General features: G+C 38.4%; 4 protein-coding genes across 5 annotated transcripts; 1 reads left to right on the forward strand and 3 right to left on the reverse strand.

Moving 5' to 3' along the window:
• Nucleotides 1-5: 5 nt before the first annotated feature.
• LOC144632903 (uncharacterized) lies at nt 6-2548 on the reverse strand. The gene is made up of 3 exons (XM_078491665.1): nt 1920-2548; nt 1361-1527; nt 6-230 (listed from the first exon to the last, which is right to left on the reverse strand). Exons 1-3 carry the CDS (start codon nt 2383-2385, stop codon nt 24-26), a joined length of 840 nt encoding a protein of 279 aa, XP_078347791.1. The 5' UTR covers nt 2386-2548; the 3' UTR covers nt 6-23.
• A 1258-nt stretch (nt 2549-3806) lies between these two features.
• LOC144632755 (uncharacterized) lies at nt 3807-7295 on the reverse strand. The gene is made up of 3 exons (XM_078491475.1): nt 6600-7295; nt 5383-5517; nt 3807-4249 (listed from the first exon to the last, which is right to left on the reverse strand). Exons 1-3 carry the CDS (start codon nt 6806-6808, stop codon nt 3964-3966), a joined length of 630 nt encoding a protein of 209 aa, XP_078347601.1. The 5' UTR covers nt 6809-7295; the 3' UTR covers nt 3807-3963.
• A 1091-nt stretch (nt 7296-8386) lies between these two features.
• On the reverse strand, nt 8387-14158 carry LOC144634006 (F-box only protein 47-like). The gene is made up of 9 exons (XM_078492937.1): nt 14045-14158; nt 13317-13759; nt 12372-12448; nt 11694-11829; nt 11044-11271; nt 10313-10474; nt 9644-9786; nt 9287-9470; nt 8387-8819 (listed from the first exon to the last, which is right to left on the reverse strand). Exons 2-9 carry the CDS (start codon nt 13699-13701, stop codon nt 8719-8721), a joined length of 1416 nt encoding a protein of 471 aa, XP_078349063.1. The 5' UTR covers nt 13702-13759; nt 14045-14158; the 3' UTR covers nt 8387-8718.
• Nucleotides 14159-14260: 102 nt separating this feature from the next.
• Nucleotides 14261-21784, forward strand: LOC144634007 (NEDD8-conjugating enzyme Ubc12-like). Of its 2 annotated transcripts, XR_013567141.1 has the most exons (9): nt 14261-14533; nt 16859-16953; nt 17364-17402; nt 17789-17839; nt 18443-18495; nt 19263-19326; nt 19718-19748; nt 20829-21248; nt 21281-21784. XR_013567141.1 is itself a non-coding variant. In XM_078492938.1 (8 exons), exons 1-8 carry the CDS (start codon nt 14434-14436, stop codon nt 20936-20938), a joined length of 543 nt encoding a protein of 180 aa, XP_078349064.1. In that variant the 5' UTR covers nt 14261-14433; the 3' UTR covers nt 20939-21784. The 2 variants fall into 2 exon arrangements, 1 of the variants encoding a protein (XP_078349064.1); XM_078492938.1 differs by having other exon boundaries at nt 20829-21784.
• The last annotated feature ends 703 nt before the right edge of the window (nt 21785-22487 follow it).

Consider the following 22487-nt stretch of genomic DNA (forward strand, 5'->3'; position numbering starts at 1 on the left):
CAAAGTTCAAACATTGCATGATATTACACTTCCGGATAAACAAGTTTAACATTGTCAGTTATAAGGTGATCTTCAAGATGAAGTACAATGTTTCTGTCTAATTGCTCAAACCACTTAGATTCCTGCAGGTAAATTGAGTCTTCACTACTTGTAAGGGAAACACTTTTTTCTTCCGCATTCTTTCCTTCCGATTCCTTGAGTTCTACTCTGTTTTTTGTCTTGGCCATGACCTGAAGCATAAAACATTTTCATGTCATCGAAACAATTTTTAAACAGTTAATGACACTTTTACACTTGAAGCTGATCAAAAGTGTTTACATCCGTTACAAAATTACAGAACTGGTGTTTGTAAAGGCTGTCGAAATTTGACGGGTAATTTTCAGAAAAGAAATCGTTTCGTACAACCAGACTTCTGGTTCAACTATCAAATTATTCCTTCCCAGTTTAGCAATTGGTCATTTATCTTAATTAACGCGTTTGACAGCCTAAATTTTTTTAATTTCCATCAATTTGTCTCTTATAAATGAGGAAATTATCCAGCAAAATTATCAAACAGTTAACAGGATGCGCGAAGGACTCCCCTATTCAGAGTTTCGCTAAACAAGACAACAAACAACTAATGGCTTTATTCGCTGAATTCTAGTTCCCCACCCCAGTGACGTCTGTCAAAAATCACATACCGATTACGTATACGTAGCTGTACAGAAGGAGGAAAAGGAGAGAGCGTTGGATCAAGGTTGCAGGTTCCTGCAGTAGTCTACTTGGTTGATTATCAACTAGAAGTCGATAAAGGCAAAATTAACCACAGCAGTGAATTTGGCGAAAAAGCTGACGTTTCGAACGATAGCCCTTTGAATGGGAAATTATTTTTTTTGGCTCCGACGAAGAGCTAACGCTCGAAACGTCAGCTTCAGTTTTCCAAACTCGCTTCGGCGGTTTATTTTATACATTAATCAACTTCCAGTTGAAAAGCAACATTTTAGCGTTTAACTTGCCGGCCGACGAAGCACAACAGTTTCTTAAGAAACTGATAATTTCGTTTCTGTAGTCCGATAGTTTTTAGTCCGATTGGTTGTTGCGCGGTTCTGAAATTTGGCGCGCAAGCAGCAGCCAATCAGAGACTACATGAGTCATGAGAGCTACGTCATTAGAATAGAATTTATAATAATAAATAATAATAAAAGCTTTTATTTATACACGATAAATGTTTTGCAGCATAGCTGATGTGGTCGTGTTTACAAATTACTATTGAAGCTAGCTATCTGCTCCAGTCCTTCTCCAGTCCCAGATTGCTAGATGTCTCCTATGGGGAGGATAAATCGAGATTTTAGAAGAGAGATTTCTGATTACTTTAACGTACCTTAGCTCGTATTTCTTGCAGTTTCAGACCAGCACGTTCAATAGCGTAATTTTCCAGAACAGTCCTTGCTGCATCTCGTGCGAGATCTTCTATCTCGTGCTCTTTCTCTGGTCTAGCAAAGAGCAGGTGGTAACCCCAGCTTAAGAGGGCTGTGCATATCACCGAGCCTGAAATCAAATAGTCGGGGAAAGATTGTTGTTCTAAGCAAATCTCCGTAGATGAAGCGTTCGTAATTTTTCCGAATCTTAACGAACACTGCCGAGCGGAGTATCACGTGAGCAGTCGTCACCAGAATACGTCATGTTGCCAAGCAACGTCTCTGACGTCAGAAAAGATCACCCTGGACTCGGGAGTGCTCGTTCGACTTTTTGATTGGATTTAATGAGAACCGAAAACTTTACAAAGATTTTGCCGAATTAACAAGAATCGGAACGTTTTCGCTAGGCGATATAAGAGGGGTGGTAAGGAGAGCAGGAAGTAGATCTGCGCAACACGGAATTGGAAGCACCTAACCACAACTTCTTTTCACTATGAATTAAATAAATTCAAATTGGTTTACCTGTGAGAATAAGAAGCGCAATATTTTGAGATTCTGCTTTAAAAGTTCTCTTCTCTTCATTCCTCCGATACTCTTCGTCAAGCGTACAATTCATGATGACTCCACACTCCTCGAATCCCATTCGGTGACAAACCCAGATTTTAGTGTCCAGAAACGCGGCCACAATCCACGTGAGAGCGGGTAGGGTCATGTACATCAAAGCTATGTAACTCTGCGCGGCAAAATCCAACCCTAGAGAGCAATTCTTTGAAGTATTGCAGTTCAAAAGCAGTGTGACGTTTTTAGACTTCAGGCAGCTCACGACAAATATAACACATGGTGGTACAATCAGCCACAACGCCGCGTTTTCACAAGAGATTCCCAAACGACTGACAACATGTTCTAATGAAACGATCACGAATACGAACACAGCGTTTTTAAACGTTGAGCGGTCCTGGAAAACGTTGTAAAGCTTTGCGCGGCTCATGACTCTCTCTTCGTCGATGTACTCCTTGTAGTTTTGCAGTTAAGTCAGAACTCCTCGCTCTCAGTGTTTTCAAATATATATATGGTGGAACGGGGAATTCTTGATAACATTGACGAATTAAAGAAGTAAACATACAACGTCCAATGATTTTCTGGCTAGATTGGAAAATATTAGGTGACCTCTACATTGAAGTGTCGCATAAAAACTTCTTGTCATCTTAGCACCAGTAAAGTTTTTATTTAGTTTCGTCCAATACCAGCCAATGTTTTAAATGACACTCGAGCTCCTACCACCTGAAAACTTTTTAATGTGTGCCAAATGTCATATTTAATAAATGAAGATTTACAACGAATGGAGTGAGGTAAATTATCGAATTGCGCAGGTCTTCTTCCATTTTGTCTGTTCCGTAAATCTTCTTGAAGCGATCTCCTAGTTTCACTTGTTTTATTTGCCCGTCTTATTTTCAGTCATGAGGGGCCGGGGGACGGGAGGGGAGATGGGGAAGGGGCTTGTATTATCTTAGGGGCGTTTGCATCTGAATTGATGATTCAGGATAGGAAAATAGCGTCCATTGTTTGGCAAAAACTCCGCGTTGAAAGACCCAGAGTGTGCGAATCTCATTGTCCAGTTAAAATGTCATGAGCACAGTGCTAAGCACTAGATTGATTTTGACACAGAGAGAAGTAGTTATTTGACATGGAAAGGACACTGGAAGGACACTAAACAATTTCACAACTGTTCGGCAGTATCGAAGATTAAATAAATCATTCTTTATTCATTTACAAGAAAACTAAATTAGATAATATACTGTATCAAATCCAGCGTGACCCATTACAAAACACACTGAAAACACAACGAGCTTATTGGCAAAAAGTAGCAAAGCTTTTTGATGTATGTTCTCTTAAAGTTGAAAAACGTTTAAACTGAAGAAATAACACTGCTATTTTCTCTCTAACTTTATCAGGTCGACAGAAGTTTTCTGCAATCCATAAGATAGGCTTTTTCTTTTTTTTCTCTTCAGCAGCTGATAAACACATTGCTGTCGCAGCAACTTGCCGACAGCCGTTTTTTTTTTAATCTTTCTCCCAACTCCGCGCAAAAGAACGCCTGATCACAGATTACCGTGCAGTTTTCCAAATTTCTTAATATTTTGTTATAGAAATTGCACTATAGAACTTGCTGAGAAATATGATAGTTTCAAATGAACTCGTTTTAACTTATGAAAGCTAAGCTGTGATCTTTTCGACCAATCATAATCGCGATTTGGCTTACGAGATTTATGCCGCGCTTCGGCACTGGTCACGTGAATTAACTACAAGTTTTGATTGGTCTATTATTCTCGTGGTGTCACTGCTTCCCTTTGTTGACCTTTGTTCGCGTTTTCTTCCTCGTGTTTGTTTAGAAAAAGGTACCAAAAGAGAGGTACCCTTTTCAAAGAGCGGAATTGCCATAAACTGGCCTAGGAAGGAAATTTTTTTTGGCTAAGTACAATGGGTCATCAAATCTCGGCGATCTCAATATTTAGGGAATTATATCATGATATCAATTAATAAATACAATGTCAATTTTAAAATAGTACTAATCGGAATTGTTACTGAGCAAAGGATTTTTCCTTGAAGGTTCAGGTAGACCGTATTTAGCGCGAATTGACTGCCTCAATCTTAAGCTTTTTTGCCTTTCAATCTTCTCCTCGTCTTTGCTGGGAAGTTTGTAATTTCTTCGAAAAAAGTTCCTCGGTCGACGCTCGCTTTTCGTCCGACGGAATGCGTCGGGCTCAAGACGGTCTTCTTTAGAAATATCTTCATGACTGGTGGAGATACGAGTTGAAATCAACGGCTTGGAGTTGTTTTCCTCAGGAGGGGTGCTAAAAACACACATAACACTGAGATTAAAAGTGGAAAAGATTGGTTTACTGTTTAAATTATTTGACACTAGGGCCCGTGAGAGAGAAACACTTATTTGGGACGGGGCGCGTATCGAAGACCTGATTACGGACGGGGCGCTTGTTGAAGAGTGACCGAGCGCGTATTTGGGACGGGGCAGGGGGCAGGGGGCAGGGCGTTCATTTGAGGGAAGGGAGGGAACGCTTATTGAACGAAATTCCTCTAAGGTTCAAAATATGTATACCCTGGTCTTTGTATTTCTGTCATGAGCTTCAACTAGTTAAAACTGTTCTTTTGTGTTTTAACAGGAAGAAAGGCCGAGGAAAGAAGAGATTTTGTTTTCAAATTCCCAATTACGCAGCCATCTGAGAGTTGACTGTGACTGGGTTTCTTCAAGAAAGACACATGCTGAAAATTTTTGGTTTATCGGGCATTCCTTTTCAGGTTTACCCAGTCAGCTAAGTGCCTCAAACAGCGAGTCGATGTTTTCATAACCCAGAAGGAAAACAGTATACCGTATTAACTCGAATAAGCGGCGCTTATTAATTTTGCGCCTCAAGTGCGGCGCTTATTCGAGGGCGGCGCTTATTTAAAATTTGGACGCCACAAAGAATCTTATCTTTTACAGTTATTGAAAAGAGCGTCTTTTGATTGTCAGTATTCCTCTTTTGCTGAGACAGAAGTGCGTTAGCTGCACTGGCAAAGTCCGCGGCCTTCACAACATTTACAGAACTACGTATTGTAAGAGTGTTGAATAGAAAAACTAATGGAAGAGCGATAAAACAATCACTCATAAATGCAAAACATCGCTTTTGATGCAAAGAAATGTTTAAGCTCGTTTTAGAGTTGCTTTGTAGCGCCGTTTTTAGTTAAACAAAATTCCTCAAATAAGCGCTGCATCGGGACTGCGGCGCTTATTAACTTTTTTGTCCCAAATGCGGCGCTTATTCGAGGGCGGCGGTTATTCGGGGGCGGCGCTTATTCGAGTAAATACGGTACCCCTCCCCTATCCTATCTTGTAGAATAAAGCCAAGCAAACGCATTTATGGCCGTATTTGCGATCAAAGACTGCAACGACTGCAACATATTCTGAACAACTTTTCAAAAGACTTACAACAAAAGACTTGGTGGAGTGGGCAGGGGAGCAGCATCATCTTCCGTTGCTTTTGTTTTCTTTTTTAGCTTCTTCTTTAACTTTTCGTTTGGTTCAGATCCTACGAAGCGATCCTTGTAAAACCATCCTCTGAGGCTAAAAAATGCAAAGAATTACATTTAATTATAGAATATATCATGAAGCACTTTGGATTACAAACCTTCTGCAAAATCGTAAATACCATAACTGAGAATTAGTAACGGCATCGAAAGATTTTACGAAGTTCTGTTTAGTCACGCAATCTTGCATCCATATGCGATTGCGTGACGACATTGCCTGATGAGAACGTCTGTGAGTGAGCGTATTGTGTCCAACAAAATGAGGTAAGAAAATTGATAGAGACAGGAGACAGTGGTAAATTAAATTTAAAAAACGATGAAGTTATATAAACCTGCGGCAGGTCTCTAATTTTTTTCTCGACGTCTGTCCCCAAGCGGTAAATTCCTGTTACCCACCAGTTCGCCACAACTATTTGCACACAGTTCCTGGCTTATGAATCTGTCTCCGTTTAAAAATGCGACTAATTACTACCATTCTATTATTTATCACTTTTACATTTACTGTTTTGAGAATAAATTATTACACATGAAAGGCATGATTAATATGTCACTTGTGATTAGTCATAGACTAATCCTGTAATTGACAACCAATTTCGTGTTTATTTCAGGCAATCTCCGCCATATTATAAGATCTTTTTTTAGCGAGAAATACGCTGTAACTACAGCAGATTTTTGTATTCAGTGAAATCCATTGACGCATCCGTGTTTGTTTTTATGAGGTGTTGAATATAAAGTTCCTTTGTTTACAAGCTTCCGGCTTACTGTCTTCCTCGACGGATTGACCGAAATTTTGCATGTAAACTATAAAATTACGCAGATCGCACGCAGGTTTCGGCGAGGTCAAGCAAAAAACCGGATGGAAATAAAAAGCTCTACTTATATACGAATAACATTTTAAACTTTACTCGTTTAAAACACTTAAAATTACAATAACAAGTTACAACAAATTACACCGTGAAGCAATTTTTCGAAGAGTGACATATTGTTGTGTTTGAAATTCAAGTGCATATCAAATCGACCGTGCGAAATAGTCACCGGAAGTAGCCGAAGCTACACGAGAAATCAAATTGAAAAACTTTGTTATTACTTCTGCCATTATGACACAAGAAAGTGCGTTACCTTTTACCATTTGCATATGTATAAGTTCCATAGCCATGCTTCTTCCCTTTCTTCCAGTCCCCGTCATAAATATCGCCATTTTGATAGCAATACACTCCTTCGCCTTTCCTTTCGCCAAATTCATCGGTGCCGCCAGAAAACTTGTCGATCTCCACGAAGTCATCTTCGATTATTTTGTCCTTTTTGTCTTTGGCTAGCTTGCCACCCATGTCATTCAATATAGCTGGGGTGAAATCGAATCGAATGCAACACAGAGCTGGATCGATGGCGTGTGTTGCAACAGAATTTATTGACTTTTTCAAAAGCCTTTGGGATTGACCGAGTGACGTCACTGTAAACAGTTTTCGTAATGTAAAATACTACCCGCCTAACTTGCTGAAGCAAACGTGTTTCGTCACGAATTGGCAAATATTGTTACGAGCTTTTAGCTATGTCCTCCAGTGTGCGTCTTTTCGAGTTTACGTGTAATCCTATCCGTAGAAGAATCTTGTGCATGATTGTCTTCGCCCTTTGTCTGGTAATTTGACTCAATTGTCGTTTGCACAGCATGTGAGTGGACATGTGAATGATGTCAGCGCTAAGAAATTCTCCAGGAAATGTTCATTGCAAAGCGACTGAAAACGACTGAAACACATGGACTGTACGTATTCTGTATGGAAACGAACTACTGTGGTCTACTGTATAAAAAGTAAGCATTTCTACTGCTCACCTCGAAAGTGCATACGTGTTTTGCATTACAATTACCTTTCTAGACTTTCTAATGTTACCTTCCTGGGGCTGGGACCCGGGGGAGGGGGGAGGGGGTCTCTCTAAACGGCCTATACGGTGAGGCTCCGCCAGAAAGGGGTACCTTTTTCAGGCTTCAGGTATGTAAGAGGGTAGGGATTTTACAAGTTTAGGTATATGAAAGGGTTGGGAAGTCTGTCATTTGGGTATTTGAAATGGCGTTTTATTAAAATATTTTAACAGACGCAACTTGTGGCTGCATCATGTGCACTCCATGAAAATGACAAGAAAACTTCCTGTTTTAAATAAAACAGGTTCCTCCTCTGTTAAAATGGTATATAAAAGGGTAAGGGGTAATGGACCCAGGCGAGCCTCCCCTTATAAAACTTTTGAGTCCCCCAGGGTTTTTTTTGGGGGGGGGGGGGGGGTGACATTCCTGTTGTGTGTCAGAGAGGGAGATTGGGGGGTTGTTGTCTTACCACAAGGTATACATTTCCACAATAAACTTTTTTTCTTGAATAGAGTGCAGACTTATTGTCACTTGAAGTTGAATGACAAAGAGATGTTTGATAAAAGCACTGAGCAATTTTTGTCTTGTTAAATGCACATGGATGTAGCCCCAGCAGAGAAGAATCTCTGTACCTTTTAGAGGTTAAAATTCACAGTTCAGTGCTGCTTAGTTTGTTTTTACACACACAATTTTATTGTGAGAAGTCAACATTAAATTGTCATTATAAATTCAAGTTCGTGTACAATATAGTTTACGATGGACCCAAATTAACACCAAGCCCAAGACAGGAAAGTGGAAGAAAACTGTGGATGAGCTATGCTTCACTTAGGAGCCAAGGTACAATATAGTTAATTAAATAAAAAATAAATACCGGTACTTTTAATTTTGTCAAAAAATATATGTTTATAAATAGATAGCGATACCTTGTGAAATAATATTTATTTATAATTAATTTGTAATTTATTTTACATGTAACAAGCCATTTTAATAAATGTTATTGAAATTTTTTTTTACAAAAATTAAGTTCTGAAAAAGAGCTCCACTCGGTGACATTATTTTGTGAACCCTAATGCTGTCTTGCTGGACTGTGTTTTAAATTGCTCCTTTGGAGTTTTGCATTAATATTTTAATATATTAAAATTACATCATTTACAACAATATGTACAGGAAAAATAATAAAAAAATCTCTGTAAAATATTTATGATGTCTCTGAACAGCAATATGAACCCTTTCAGGGTTTTCCTCCTTTGCCTTCTGCAAAATTGCTGTAACATTAAACTTTTTTCAATTTGATTCTTGGTTGTTGTTTAATTTGCGCATCGCAGTGATGGAAAGAGGTTCTCACTTAATGCTTGTATAGTGTTTTTAAAAATCATTTTTTCCTCACTTTATTGTACATTCTTTTAGAAGGATTGCAGCCACTTTAGATAAATTGTGTACACTTGCAGCAAAAACCTGTTCTTGTTCTTCTGGGGTAACAATATCTACAAAGGAAAGCAAAGTAAAAAAATTACCGGTGGTTCAGAATGCATACATATTATTTGTTTACATCATGTGCAAGAAAATTTTGGTTTATTTTCAGATGACTTTAATTTTTATTATCATCTAGTAACCTGTTCATACACAAATTTACTATGTATTGTGTTTACAGCTTTGTAGGAGCAGTGAACAACATAAACCTTCTGCACTTTATCACCCTTTGATATCTTTAAATTAGCTCAGAACTGAACTTTATTTGTTTTTTCTATAAATATGGTTACAGAATTGCTTGCCCCTGCTAAAATTAGCATTGCCATCTTTTCACCTCTTGACTTTGTCAGTATATCTTTTACTTCATGATGTACAGATGTAATTACCTTTTCCAAAGACAAGGAAACCAACTTTTCAAACTCATTAACAATTCATCAGGGAATTCAATGAAGGAAACCTAAACCATGATGGTGGTACATACCCAAGTCTTCCTGTAGTCCTTCTCCAAGGCTTAGTATGTTCTCTTCCCAAACGTTGAACAAAGATGATATTAATGCCATTTGGTCTTTGTTGCTTGGCATTACGGCTAGAATTTGCTTTATGGTGCTTGTAAAACTCTCCAACCCTTTCACTCTCCCATACATTATGTCATCTTGGCCTAACACCTGCAGTATTCACCAAAAGAAAGATTTTTTGATCATTTTTTATTTGTCATTCGGTTAGTCTGACGTTTATATTCCGTCATTAAACTATCCAGATCGTTAGTCAAAACTGCAACAAACGTTAACACACTAAAAACAGGATTTATGAGCAATACCGGTAGTTTCCATATACATACCTGTCCAAGGTAATAGCCAAGATATGATAATTCATGAACTCTTCCGTTCATAGCTTTATTTCCAAGCACTTCGAAACAAACTGATTCTCCACACAGTTTAAGGAGCTTGGCGACATTCTCCAAACACCAGTCGGTTGGTATGCCTAAGTGAAGAGTAAAAAGAAAAACCTAACGTTCGAAGGCAGAATAACCACACAACGCAAGATAAACTGTTCTTCAGTTTTTGTATGAGTTGAAGTGACACACGCACTAGACGGCTCTCTTGTTTAAAACGCAAGTCTGTTAATGTAGTATACAACGTTAAATTAATTCAAGGGAAGTACTAGCCTTGTGTTTCAAATTGGTCAATTTGCGGTAGAGTATACGCTCTGAACAGATGGTTATGTAAATCGTCAATACAAGAGCCACACCTGAACCACGTGCCAAAAAAACTTATAGTCTTTGTTTCAAATTTAATTTTAAGTCAAATTTATTTGATGATAACTTTGGGTTCTTTCACAGACATTTTACAGGGTACTTAAATGTACTTTCCTCCAGATCAGTTGGTGTGACACGCCCCGAGAATTATACAAAACATCAAACAAGGCCACGCCCAAACCACGTGTTAACATAACTGCGTTCTTACGAAGACTACAAGACTACAAGAGAAAAAAAACTTATAATACACACTGGTTAATTCTTCAAAGACGCTGATAAAGTCATCTTCATTCCAGTCTTTGGTATCACAGTAAACATGCAATATCTTTAAGGCGTCTGCAAGTTCCCTCAATTCAGCATCTTCAACGCCGAAATATGTTGGGCAACTTTCCACCGTACTCCAGTCCACGGTTCCTGCAAAATAAATATTTTCGTTTCGGTCGTGCTTAACGATTTTTTTATATACATGAGTTGGAGGTAATTGTGTAAAGATGACTTGATGTTATCAGTTCTCAAACTCGAATTCGACTCGAGTAGAGACGGACGAGACGAGAGACGAGAGCAAAAAATCGATGCGGAGTAAAAAATAGGAGGGTTGTACATACACTTTGGGAGATAAATGTACGCTCTACGGAGGTGGCTGTTACAGTTCCTTCATAGAACTTCAAAGATTGGCACTGTTAACAATTTTAATTCTTTATTTGTGAGCATTCTTCTTAAACCGACAACCAATCGACAACGCAACGAATAATCTCTCCATTTAACCAAGCGGTGAATACTACTTCTTTTTATAAGTCGCCTGTTTTTGGCCTCCTCGTCACCTCCTATTCTGTATTTTTAAATCTTTTTGCCCTTTTTGGGTGGTGAAACAATTAAACTTGAAAACTTAAGTTCCAATTTACAATCAATAACCTTACGAAAACAGAGTCAAAAGTTTGAATGTTACTCAAATAACTAAGCAAGATAAAGTAAAATTGTCTTACCGTTGTCATCATTAACAGGGCCATAAAGGATGTAAAGAAGTCGAGCTTGAAAGACAAGGGGCCATGGCTTCAGTATCTTACAAAGCCAGAATCCTTTCTCGACGAGATCACTAGCCTTATCCAGGAATATTTCTCTGCAGAACACTCTGATGTACTTCTCGTACCACGGTTGTGATCCTGGGGTGGAGCGTAACACCTGGCTTATTCTGTCATCTAAACACGAGGCACCTAAAAGATTTATGATAGAAGTTATTGTATTTATATTTATTTTAGAGTGCTTTTAAATGGCTGTCTGTCCCGTACCCCTAGTTCTTAGTCCAGTCCCTGAACTATCTCTTCCACGCGTCCTTTATAGGGGTTGAACCCAGGCGCGAGAAGAGGGAGTCTAGTCTCCCTTTTCGCGACAAAGGGTGCGCGGAAGAAAGAGTTCAGGGACTGGACTATCCTAGTTCTGAGCACTAAACTGCCCTGGTAGACATGGAAACTAAAACCAGATGAAGTAAAGAGGACCTCAGTTAATATATTTTTCTTAACATTTTAGTTTTCATATATTCTGTCTTGTCTGTCTGTCTGTCTGTCTGTCTTTGTGCCTGTCTGCCTGTCTGTCTGTCTGTCTGTCTGTCTGTCTGTCTGTCTTTACCAATAGTTACCTTTGATAGCGAGGTAGGCTTTGAATTTCTCGTCGTCTTCCCATCCTGCCACAAAGGAGTGAAGAAACTTTCCGTAGCAGCTGTAAGCTACATCACTGCCGAGGGTGTTGCAGATTTTCGAGTGAGTATCTTTGAGCTGTAGGGTCACAAATTTTAGTGCAATTAGATTAATATAAGATTAACAGATCTCTAAGTGCCCATAGTTTTCTTGTGAACGTAAACCAAGCTGTCTTTCTAAGGTAAGTCTTTTTCTGTTATGCACCTATCAATGTTAAGCCCGGGGGGGGGGGGGGGGGGGGGGGGGGGGGGTTTTTTTTTTTTAATTCCCTTGTCCCTCCCTCCTATATTTCTCGCCCTTCCCAACAATTCTCTTCTCCTCCCTCCCTCTCCCCCCCCCCCCCCCCCCCCCCCCCCCCCCCCCTTAGCCGAGCTAGTCCCGTGACTTTGGAAAGCTCTTTGGAACTACTTCATGTTTGGTTGAACTGGAAATTTGTAGTTTTACTTAGGTAAGAAAAGGAATGGGAAGGGACTTATATTTTTTCACAACTCAGTTACTTGTAAAAACACCGCCTTAGTTCCCAAAAAAAGATCCTCGGCTCTTAGCGAGGCGTTAAAGAGAGTCAGACTTATTTTATATCAAAAACCATTATTTAAGTTTATTTTGCTGTGATTGTGTACCTTATCCAAAACGATTCCGACTTCTTTTAACCTCTCCTTGGTGGAGTAAAGGCAGGTAGCCCTTTTGAGCAAGATGCCTGAAAAAAAGTGGAATGTAAAATTTTATATAGTTAGGTTAGTATAAAATAATTATAGTGATAACTTTCTGATGTATTTAGTTTTGATTTATTGAAAAACTTTTTTTTTTTGAAAAAAGTTTGACACTTTTCTACAGATTTCTGAGCCACCACCCACCCCCACAACCTCCTTCCGGCCTCAAAGCACCTAGCGGTCGAAGGGCCGTGAACACTCGAAACGTCAGCTTTTCAAAATTCGATACGGCGGTTTATTTACTTTTTATATCAACTTCGGGTTCCTGTTGATAATTTGACTCGTTTCACTCGCCCAACGACACAGCATAACAGTTTCATTAAAAACTAATACCTTTTTCCTTCCTGGAAGAACTAAACTGACAATCATCCCACTATAAAAGCTTATACAGTCGAAGCTCTCGTAGCGGACCCCCGGGACGCGAAAAAAGTGTCCGCGAGGGCGCCGAGAATGGTCTGTAAGCGGCCACTAGAGGTGGGGGAGATGGCCACGGAGCTTGCCCAGCTAAATAATGGTATATGATGTTAGTTTTTTTAAATGTAAGGACGTGGATGACGACAAACAAACACTGAATATGGTACTGACAGTAAAATCATGTAATCAGAAGAGGTATGATTTTCTTGGGTCGCTACGGGAGAAAAACAAAGAAAAAGTCTAAGTCGTATCCGAAGGTCCGCGGCCGCTTACGGGAATGTCCGCTACGAGAATGTAAAAATACAGAGTTTGTATGGGACGGGCACAGGTGGCCGGAGGTGTCCGCTTCGAGAGTGTCCGTTAGAGAGCTTCTACTGTATTAAAGTGTAGAAATTTAATTACTTAATTAAAATCAATTGCATCGATTCTCGTAATTCTTACCTAGATCTTTGAAGTGGTTCCAACAGTACTCTGTTTTTAAAGCCATGAAAACTTGTGAACATTCCTCGTCACTGTTAAAATGGACGTTTGGGACAATAACAAGCAAAGCGTCGTTGTTGTGAAGATATTTCATTACTTCGTCTGTGAAAATTCTTGAAGCGAGTGAAAGCTGTCCAAGATCGGCCAGTGGAGTGAAACCAAATACTCTGAAGCGCATTTCTCGAGGAAGTAAACCAAACAGACCAAGTGGGCTTCTTAAATGAAAGGACGACTTGTGGTTTATATCATTCAGGGTTACTTTTGCTGTTTTTAAAATTCCAAGCTTACTGTTTTTGCTTCTCTTCACGGTTTTCATGTAGTGGCACATTGTAACTGATCGTGACATGGTGTAAAGTAACTTCTCTTCATAAAATGACTTTTCACGACACGAAGCAGAAGCCTGGCTGAAATATGTAAACAAGAGTATTCCTGTAAATAATTTTGTGTAATTTTGAAGTTTTTTTTCCTATGAACAACATTATAAAATAGGAATAAATTAGCTACTTCATATCTGAATGTTGTAAACAAATTTAATTTATCATTCGGCCGATAAAATAGTTAAAAGTCTGCTAAAAATCGTTCCCGAACTAAAACGGCCTTATGACTTTAGTTTTTGTACTACAACTTGAAAAAATTAAAAGAAAGAAGTCACTTACTGAAAGTACTTATTCATAATCGTGATGACTTACCTCTAAAAAGAAGCACAAAGGACGTTAAGACACTTTTTAGCCGGTCACAGAAAAAATTATTTTTCTCATCTCTTGCCGCTTGGCGTGCAGTTCGCGCGGATTCGCGCGAAGAACTCAAAAAGCGCGCCATTTTTTGGTAACCGCGTCCTTCGACCGCGAAAGACCGGAAACAAGCAAATTCACTCAATAATTAATCGTCATTTACCGATTTGTTTCCGAACACCTGGCGAGGACTATCCGGAAATTTTGAACCAATCAGAGTGCATTATGCGAGCCGGCGCCGAAGGAAAATTTTCGCTGAGTCTTGACGACTCTTTCCTCTTTAGAATCGATACAGAGTTATAGGGGAATTTGGTGATTTTGTTGTCCTTGTGGATCGTATTATAGCCATGATCAAGCTTTTCTCATTGAAGCAACAAAAGAAAGAAGGCGAAGGTGCGAAAGCAGGGACGAAGAGGGCTTCTGCAGCGCAGCTAAGGATAACCAAAGGTGCGGCATGGTGTGGTTTTGCTTAGAGAAGTAACTTATTGTGGTGGGCCATTGCATCATGTACCTTCCTTGCTTTAGGCTTAAAGGATCTGTTTTTTAATTAGACACATATAGGGACCAGACATGAACAGCTAAGAAGCTTATACTCTTATCATGACCTTCTTCATCAGCCATGCTCACTACTTCTTTTTGTCCTGAAGTCAACCTTGACAGGTTTTGAGCCAGTTCCGTTGTGTAGTTCAATAATCATATCGAAAATCGTACATAAAACAATGATTTCGATTTATACAATTCTACTTTTGCATTTTGTTTTGATTTTGTCTTCTTGAATTATGAACAGAATCCTGTCTTATTTCTGCCATATAAAACATGTAACTAAAGTAAGACTCCCCTGTGTGGAATTTGTTTTGTTTACAAGCCTAAGTGAGAGAATCTTGTGAATCCACAGTAATCATATTATTTTACACGACATAAGCTTGAATAATACGTCAGTTTAAAATTAGAATTCATTATTAGTTAAGACTCTGCTTACTCAATGTTGGTTTCTATCAATCTTTGCATTTTAAAAGTATGGTGTCAAGAATAGTTTTCTCACTGTACATAAAAAGATAGAATTTATCCCTATATTTGAATTATAGTAAGAAAGGTGAATTTCCTGGTTTGGTCCACCAAAATGCTAGTACATATGGGGTAGCGAATGCAGACCTCTCAACCTCAAAGAACCGGAAATCTAGAGATCGAGGCCAAAAAATCGGGAGATTTCAGTAAAATCCGGGAGATTGATCAACTGACTGACAAAAATAACTAAAATCAGGCTGACCAGGTGCTTATCAAGAGAAACTGTTTGTTTCCTGTTATACCAGCACAAAAACTAACGTTATTTTCACGGCTTGTGTCTTCTATATATGGTTTTCGATAATGTGTCTAGCGAACAAACTAATGAAATACCTTTACTGACTACGGATTTAAACAAAATTGGCACAAGACAATCCCCTTAGTAAGCCAAAAATAACATTACACATGGAAATTGTATCCTTACAGCGCGTGACTCAGTTTATCGTGAGATTTTTTAGTCTCATCGTGAGACCGTGAGATTGAGCTACAAATCGTGAGTCTCACGCCAAAATCGTGAGACTTGAGAGGTCTGCGAATGATAACACTAAATACTGAGATTCCTGAATCCTGGATGCTTATCTATCATATCTTTAGGTATTTTGGAAAAAAGACAAATCTTATGGCAACTTTCAAGATGACATGTGAACCACTGATGCTCAATCAATGATTACATTTTTCACTGCCAGTGCCATCAATCGCCTAACTGGACTTTTAAGGATACAGAAGTTCACTTTAACCGGTTTAAAAGATCGCATCTGTCCCCCACTTGTGATTGGTAGATTTCAGTCCCTTTTGTTTGTTTCTGTTTTTCAAGGCTCCTTGGCTGTCGCCATAATTGTTATGATTGATGGCAGCAAAAAGCGCAATCATTAGTTGGTCCTTCACAGTTCATGTGTTTTTGAAAGGCTCTATTAGCAGAAAGTAACAGAACTTGGTTTTACTACCAAGTGGGAGTAGCAGTGGTCTCATAGTTGTTGAGTCTGGCCAGTGTTGTTGTGCTGTGTTCTTGGCCAATTACCTTATTATAGGAAATTACGCTTGTGTTAATTAAGGTATTGAAATTAACGCGACTTATTAACGGAAATGAAGGAAATTACTTTCTAATAAGGAAACACGAAGAGGGGGTAACATTTCAAAATGAAGGAAATAATGCGACGTACACAGCAGGAACAAGTTTATTCACACTTGAAGGCCTCTAAAGGAAAGCAATGTTCAGACTTTACCACTTTGAGCGTTCTTGCAGATCAATGATAGTGGAGAAAAATAATGCTTTTCCTGGAGAAAGAACGTGGACGAAAAAAAATGGGACAAAAATAATGGAAATAACATCAAGAAAAACGCTCCACATAACGGCGGAAATTAACGTTAACAAAAATTAACGCAACTTAAATAACGCGAATGTTTGAAATCACGTTTTCATGAGCGTTAATTTCCTATAATAAGGTAACCACTTCATTCTCACAGTGCCTCTCATCCCAACAGTATCAGTAAGAACTAGGGTGTACTTGTAAATGGTAGTGGGTAACCTGCAATGGATCAGCACCCTCTCTGGAAGTTGTATCACTGTCTTCCTATTTAATCAACACCTGGGAACCTAGTGATCTCAGCTCGAAAAGTATTGATTCTGAATCAATGTAACACCCTTTGGAGTTGGTTGTAGGACATCACAAATGGTTGAAGTATTAACTCGGATGACGTGTTGTATTTCAGATATACGTGACCTCGAACTACCAAAAACATGTGAGACAGAATTTCCTGATCCAGATGATCTTCTAAATTTTAAACTTGTTATTTCACCTGATGAGGTAAGAAAGGAACTTACAGCAGCTTAGGAGCTGTCCAAAGCAACATCCTTTAGTTCTCGGTTCTCTCTATTCTTTTCACCATTCGGCTTGAAAATATGTTGATACTGTGGTAGAAAAATGTTTATGAATATGCATATTTATGATCCTTATTAATATAGTATTAAAGGAATGTGCTAAAAAACCTCTGAGAATCAAGTCTGCTTTAGACAAACTTTCTGGTAAGTTTACTTGCTGTTCCCCCTGCCTCCCTGCCCCCCTGCCTCCCCCTCCCCTCCTTCTTCCAAAAAAATAGATTCCTAATTTTGTCCAATAATAAAGCCCAGGTCCCTTCTCCTGAAATGACTTATTTTTGGAAATTTACAATTATATCATGGATCTATTTCTGTTTGTTAATTTTTTTTCATTTTTAGGGATTTTACAAACATGGAAGATTTGTGTTTAGTTTCAAGGTAAGTAACTAATCTTTCAAGGTTTTGTATTCCTGTGCAAGAGACTACCTTTGCTGTGGCTATAACTACCAGTGAACTGGTGGGGAAAATTTTGGCAAAAAATAGGAAACATGGGCAACTGTAGACAGCTAAGAAACTTGTATCCAATACCAGTGTTGCCAAAGCTGCCGGCAAGTTAATTAATAAAATACCTGTTGAATAACACTGAAATAGACATCTTTGTTACTTCAAAACTTAATGACAGCCCTGATGTGTACTCTGCTGTAAATAAAAGCCAAGGAACCCTGGATTTAACCTTTTTCTTTTTGAACTTACATTAAATCAGAAACTGAAGTTATGGTTCTGATTACAGTCAGCATGACACTTTTGATTTTTATTTATCCTAGGTTGGTCCTGGATATCCTCATGATGCTCCAAAAGTCAAGTGCGAAACAAAGGTTTGTCACTTTGTTTGCATTTATTTCACTTGCTTTTGCTGACCATATACATTGGCAATATATAAGCGATAGAATTGTACTGAGTAATACAGTCAAAACACTGAGTATCAAGATCTTGATTACCTGGATATTATTATTATTATTATTATTATTATTATTAAAAAAAAAAATATTAAAATTTTTTTTCAGGTCTCAGTAGTGTAGGCCGATTATAATATATATTTTTCATGCACGCCACACATTCTTTATTCACACTGGGCCGAGATCATGTCCACCAAAAAGGGATTACCCAACACCGCCTCATGTGGCTTTGATAGCTAAGTGGTAGAGCATTGCACTGGCAACCCAAAGGTCGTGGGTTCGACCCGCCAGAGCCAATTTTTCAGGTCTTCAGAGGAGGCCGCATTTGTGTTTATCATATATATTATTATTATTATTATTTTAACTTTGTGGTCCTTATTTGAGTGCTATTGTATGTGAATGTTTTTCTCTACTTCTTTCAAGAGTGCCATTATCAGGACATAGCACAGTTGTATAGTTTTATTAGTACAGAGGGCATTCATTTTGTAGAGTGATTCACTTTAAATATGCTGCCTTTTCCAGGTTTATCATCCAAATATAGACTTAGAAGGAAATGTATGCTTAAACATTTTAAGGTAAGCTTAGAATAATGGTGATAACCAGTAAATTCTATTTCTCACACAAACATGTTTTACTCGTACAACCATTTAAGGCATTAAACAAATTTTTTTAAAAAGACAACTTCCACAGTAAAGTCCCATGCTGTTACAACAGTTTCAGGATCCACATAATGTGGCCAGAGAGACAAAATAACAATATAATCCAAGATGACAATCTTTTCTACAAACACTCTGTGTATGCAATTTAAAGGGAGGGGAGGGGAGGGGGGGGGGTTAGGCGGTCAGGGAATAGCATATAGCAACAGTGAAACTGAAACTTTCAGCTGACCATGTGACCTAGACCCATTCTTGTACCCAGTGCCATCTGGCCATCTTAGCCAGCAGAGCCTGGGGCACGAGAAACAAGTGGCTGTGGGGACACACAATTTGATTGGCTAGATTTTAACACAATGAATTTAAAATCCAGCTGATCAAATCAACCTTTTAAAATCCCTTAAAAACAAAGGGATTTTAAAACAGTTGATTTGACCAGCTAGATTTTGACAAGCTAGATTCCCTTTGTTAAAATCTAGCCAATGAAATCATGTGTCCCCAGAGCCACTTGTTCCTTGTGCCCCAGACCCTGCCAGCTAGGGGAACAGGTGGGTCTGGGGACAAGAATGACCAACATACAATAGCACCCCTACTTCCAGATTTGCTGTGTTATTAACCATATTTATCCTACGCCTGTTTGTAACGCAAACAAGTACCGGTAAGTTTCTGATTATATCTTTTGTTTTCAGGGAAGACTGGAAACCTGTTCTTACAATAAATGCAATAATAATTGGATTACAGTATCTGTTTTTGGTAAGTGGTTTAATTAACATTTGTTTCTTTTGGATACTCTTGCAGACAACTTTGAGCCCTGTATATTGTCCAAATCAACTCAAACATGATTACTTATAGTTTATTTTCCATGTTAAATGATGTTCTTGGCAAGGGCCTCGTGCCATTGATCAAAGGTTAGGAAGAAGATAATATTCGCAAGATTGTGAAATCAGGAATCTTTCATTGTAGCTTACAGTCCTTACAGTTGGGGTAAAATACAATTTATCAAATGGTTCTGTTTCCACATAAGAGATGAATAGGTAATTCAACATTCAACACCATAAAATTTTTGACCCTTTTATTGTCAGTGATATACTGTTTTTTTTTTGCTTTTTACATTATTCAACTTAACATGTTTTGTTGGTTAAAGGAACCCAATCCAGAAGATCCTTTAAATAAAGGTAGGTCATTTTTCTGTGTTTAAAACAGATAATAGCATAGTCAGTTTTTAAAATTCATTTTCATCCTCACCATTGTAACAGCTATTAATATAAGTTGGCTGAAATAATAGAGGGTGGTAAAGGAGGGGGTCTAGATCACGTTTAACGAAATATAAAATCGCCAAATCGCGTTTCACACAAAATGTACCCATAATAGCCAGTTCACAAAACCTGGGGCCCAGACTGATGATCAGTCAAAGTTCCACACATAGTTTTAAAAAGAAGAAAGAATCACAATTTACAGTCACATTTCACAAGCAAAAAGACAACAGTCATTTTGCAATACTCGAAAAAAAAAAATCGATTCATAGTTCACAACTATGCAACCAAATCACATTTCACGAGAAGATGGGCCCTTCACGGATCAGGAAAAAAAACCTTTTACCACTCTCATAATACCTGTTGTGTTGTTATACATCTTCATTTAACAATTGGTTCATGCTTTAGCGTGCCCATGAGTTATGGAGCACGGGGAAAGTTTGGAGAGCACGAAAGAGGTAAGAGTTGCCGAGGCGAAGCGGCGCTGGTGTATGCTAAAAAGAGAAAACTTCATCAGGCAGCTAGTTTTTATTGCCATCAAGCTGTTGTCATTCACGGCTGGCCCATTCTTTCACGTCAGGGGTGAAAAAATGATTTTCTCCTTCGAGACTCGACGTAGTTGTGTGAAGAAGAAAGTACACAATGATGGCAGATCATTTATTTTCTCTTACGCTCTCCGTCTCATAATAAGAAAAAGCTACCTGTAGCCGACCTGGAAAAATATTGAAAGGATTCACTTTTCATATTCGAAGATAAGATGCCATCTCTCCGCACACAGCGAGAGCTTTACTCAGTGAGATCGCCGTTGATACGCATCAGAGTGCTCCATCGGGATTTTGAGCACGCTTACGTATACTGAATTTGATTGCGCGGCTCTGCTAGCTTTGTTATAAATTCTAATGGGTTTCATGTATCTCAAACCAACCACAATGCCTACACACTGTACAAGTGTTTCTTATTAAAACTTTCATCTGACCACTGTTTCATTTATCTTCGCCATAGATGCCGCAGAGGTTCTTCGAAGCAACAGGCGGTTGTTTGAACAGAATGTGCAGAAAGCAATGAGAGGAGGATACGTAGGAAGTGTTTACTTTGAGAGATCTCTTAAATAATGCCACTGGGTAGAGCAGAGACCTTGTCTTCTATTTATGAACTGCAGTGCAAGTTTGCTAAAATCAAAGACCAAATATGAGATTGGTGCCTGATGCTTATGAACATTTCAAGACGTACAAGACCACAAACTGTGGACTGCAAAGCTACATATGGCAAATCTTAGTCCTTGAATTTCTCAGGGCTGAGATTAGTTTTCTGTTAATTAATTTTGTCTCTTTTAGTTCCAGCACTGAACTTCTTGCTACTAAATTGAACATTACTCTTCCCTCAACAGGATTTGGTTTTAACCTTTAAAAAAAGTAAAGAAAAGTTAAAAAGTTAATCACTGCTGGGGCTAAAAGGGGGAACCCTGACACTCTCAGAGAACTCAAGGCAAAAATAATAAAATTAAATTTTGCAAAAATTAAAAAAAAAATACAGCACCACATGAAAGTACTGCTCAATTGCTTTCATATGAATGGTCACATACTAGGGTTTTTTTCCACAGTCAAAATGTAGAACTACATTAATTGAATCGAGCTTTAACTCTGGGAGTGTCAGGTCTAAGTGGTATTGTTAGATTGCATATTTTTTTGCATGTCTATGGAAATTGCCTTTGATTGATAAATAAGTTCAGTTAAATTTATGCAGCTTTTGTAAAAGCTGGTCCTTGATTTTATTGATTTCTTTGATGGACTTGTAGATCTTTGAAACAGATTTTCAGTTTATGTTTTTTAATAAGTACATATGGCTGTAAATGTTATAGGGGGAGGGAATGTCAAACAATATTGCTATACTGATATGTGAAATCTAGAATAGACATTTTGTACAGTTGTGTATAAAATAAACATACCATGCTATTATCAGTATGCATTTGATTTGTTAGCACCATAACTCCCTAGCCTGTGTACAGGCTCTCTTAAAGGGCTGTTACACTACTCAATGTCTCATGCAGCTTGATTTTCAATTTTGTTGGGCCCTTCAAGATATGTTGCAATAAATGTAGCTTAGCATGTTGAGGGAGACAGAAGGGGTAGGAAGTCTGTGGGGAGTGAAAAATGGCCAGCAAAAAATAATGGGAGGGGTAGTTCTCTTGCTCCAAGCCCCTCACCATTTTTAAGCGATGACATGACGGCATTGCTTTTTGCCACAAGGCTGTGCACTGGATATTCTGGTCTGTTTTTCTGTTGCGCGTGATCAATCAGAAGGAGTGAACAGAAATCAAGTTAAACTCAAGAAGAAACCACCATGTATAACACAAGACCAAAATACCCCTGGGCAATATACTCCAGGAACAATAAACCGAAGAGACATTATATTAGTAGACAAAATCTCCAGACTTTTAATTTACTACAAAGGGTGTGTATTGTATATTGTTTATTGGATGTCACTCTACAATACAGTACTTACCCGCTTATAAGAACCCATTTTTTCAAATTTAGCCTAAACGGGTTCTTATGTAAATGGTGCTTAGTGGAATTTTAGGTTACGCAGGTTCTTAAATAGGTTCTTATTTAATGAGAAATATATTATACACCTGTGAATGGTAGAAAGGTGGCATGTATATTA

This window comes from Oculina patagonica, chromosome 12, assembly GCF_052425735.1.
Source record: "Oculina patagonica isolate OP01 chromosome 12, crgOcupat, whole genome shotgun sequence".
Taxonomy (NCBI): domain Eukaryota; kingdom Metazoa; phylum Cnidaria; class Anthozoa; order Scleractinia; family Oculinidae; genus Oculina; species Oculina patagonica.

Excerpts from the sequence above, each read along its gene's own strand:
- LOC144632903 (XM_078491665.1), bottom strand. The coding sequence starts at position 2,385 with ATGAGCCGCGCAAAGCTTTACAACGTTTTCCAGGACCGCTCAACGTTT. Across the intron at positions 1,528-1,919 it reads TGCGCTTCTTATTCTCACAG|GCTCGGTGATATGCACAGCC; the intron begins GTAAACCAATTT and ends ATTTGATTTCAG. Across the intron at positions 231-1,360 it reads TGCAAGAAATACGAGCTAAG|GTCATGGCCAAGACAAAAAA; the intron begins GTACGTTAAAGT and ends TTTATGCTTCAG.
- LOC144632755 (XM_078491475.1), bottom strand. The coding sequence starts at position 6,808 with ATGGGTGGCAAGCTAGCCAAAGACAAAAAGGACAAAATAATCGAAGAT. Across the intron at positions 5,518-6,599 it reads ACATATGCAAATGGTAAAAG|CCTCAGAGGATGGTTTTACA; the intron begins GTAACGCACTTT and ends TGCATTTTTTAG. Across the intron at positions 4,250-5,382 it reads ACTCCACCAAGTCTTTTGTT|CACCCCTCCTGAGGAAAACA; the intron begins GTAAGTCTTTTG and ends GTGTGTTTTTAG.
- LOC144634006 (XM_078492937.1), bottom strand. The coding sequence starts at position 13,701 with ATGTCACGATCAGTTACAATGTGCCACTACATGAAAACCGTGAAGAGA. Across the intron at positions 12,449-13,316 it reads GAACCACTTCAAAGATCTAG|GCATCTTGCTCAAAAGGGCT; the intron begins GTAAGAATTACG and ends ACTTTTTTTCAG. Across the intron at positions 11,272-11,693 it reads AGCCTACCTCGCTATCAAAG|GTGCCTCGTGTTTAGATGAC; the intron begins GTAACTATTGGT and ends TAAATCTTTTAG.
- LOC144634007 (XM_078492938.1), top strand. The coding sequence starts at position 14,434 with ATGATCAAGCTTTTCTCATTGAAGCAACAAAAGAAAGAAGGCGAAGGT. Across the intron at positions 14,534-16,858 it reads GCAGCTAAGGATAACCAAAG|ATATACGTGACCTCGAACTA; the intron begins GTGCGGCATGGT and ends GTTGTATTTCAG. Across the intron at positions 19,749-20,828 it reads AGAAGATCCTTTAAATAAAG|ATGCCGCAGAGGTTCTTCGA; the intron begins GTAGGTCATTTT and ends TCTTCGCCATAG.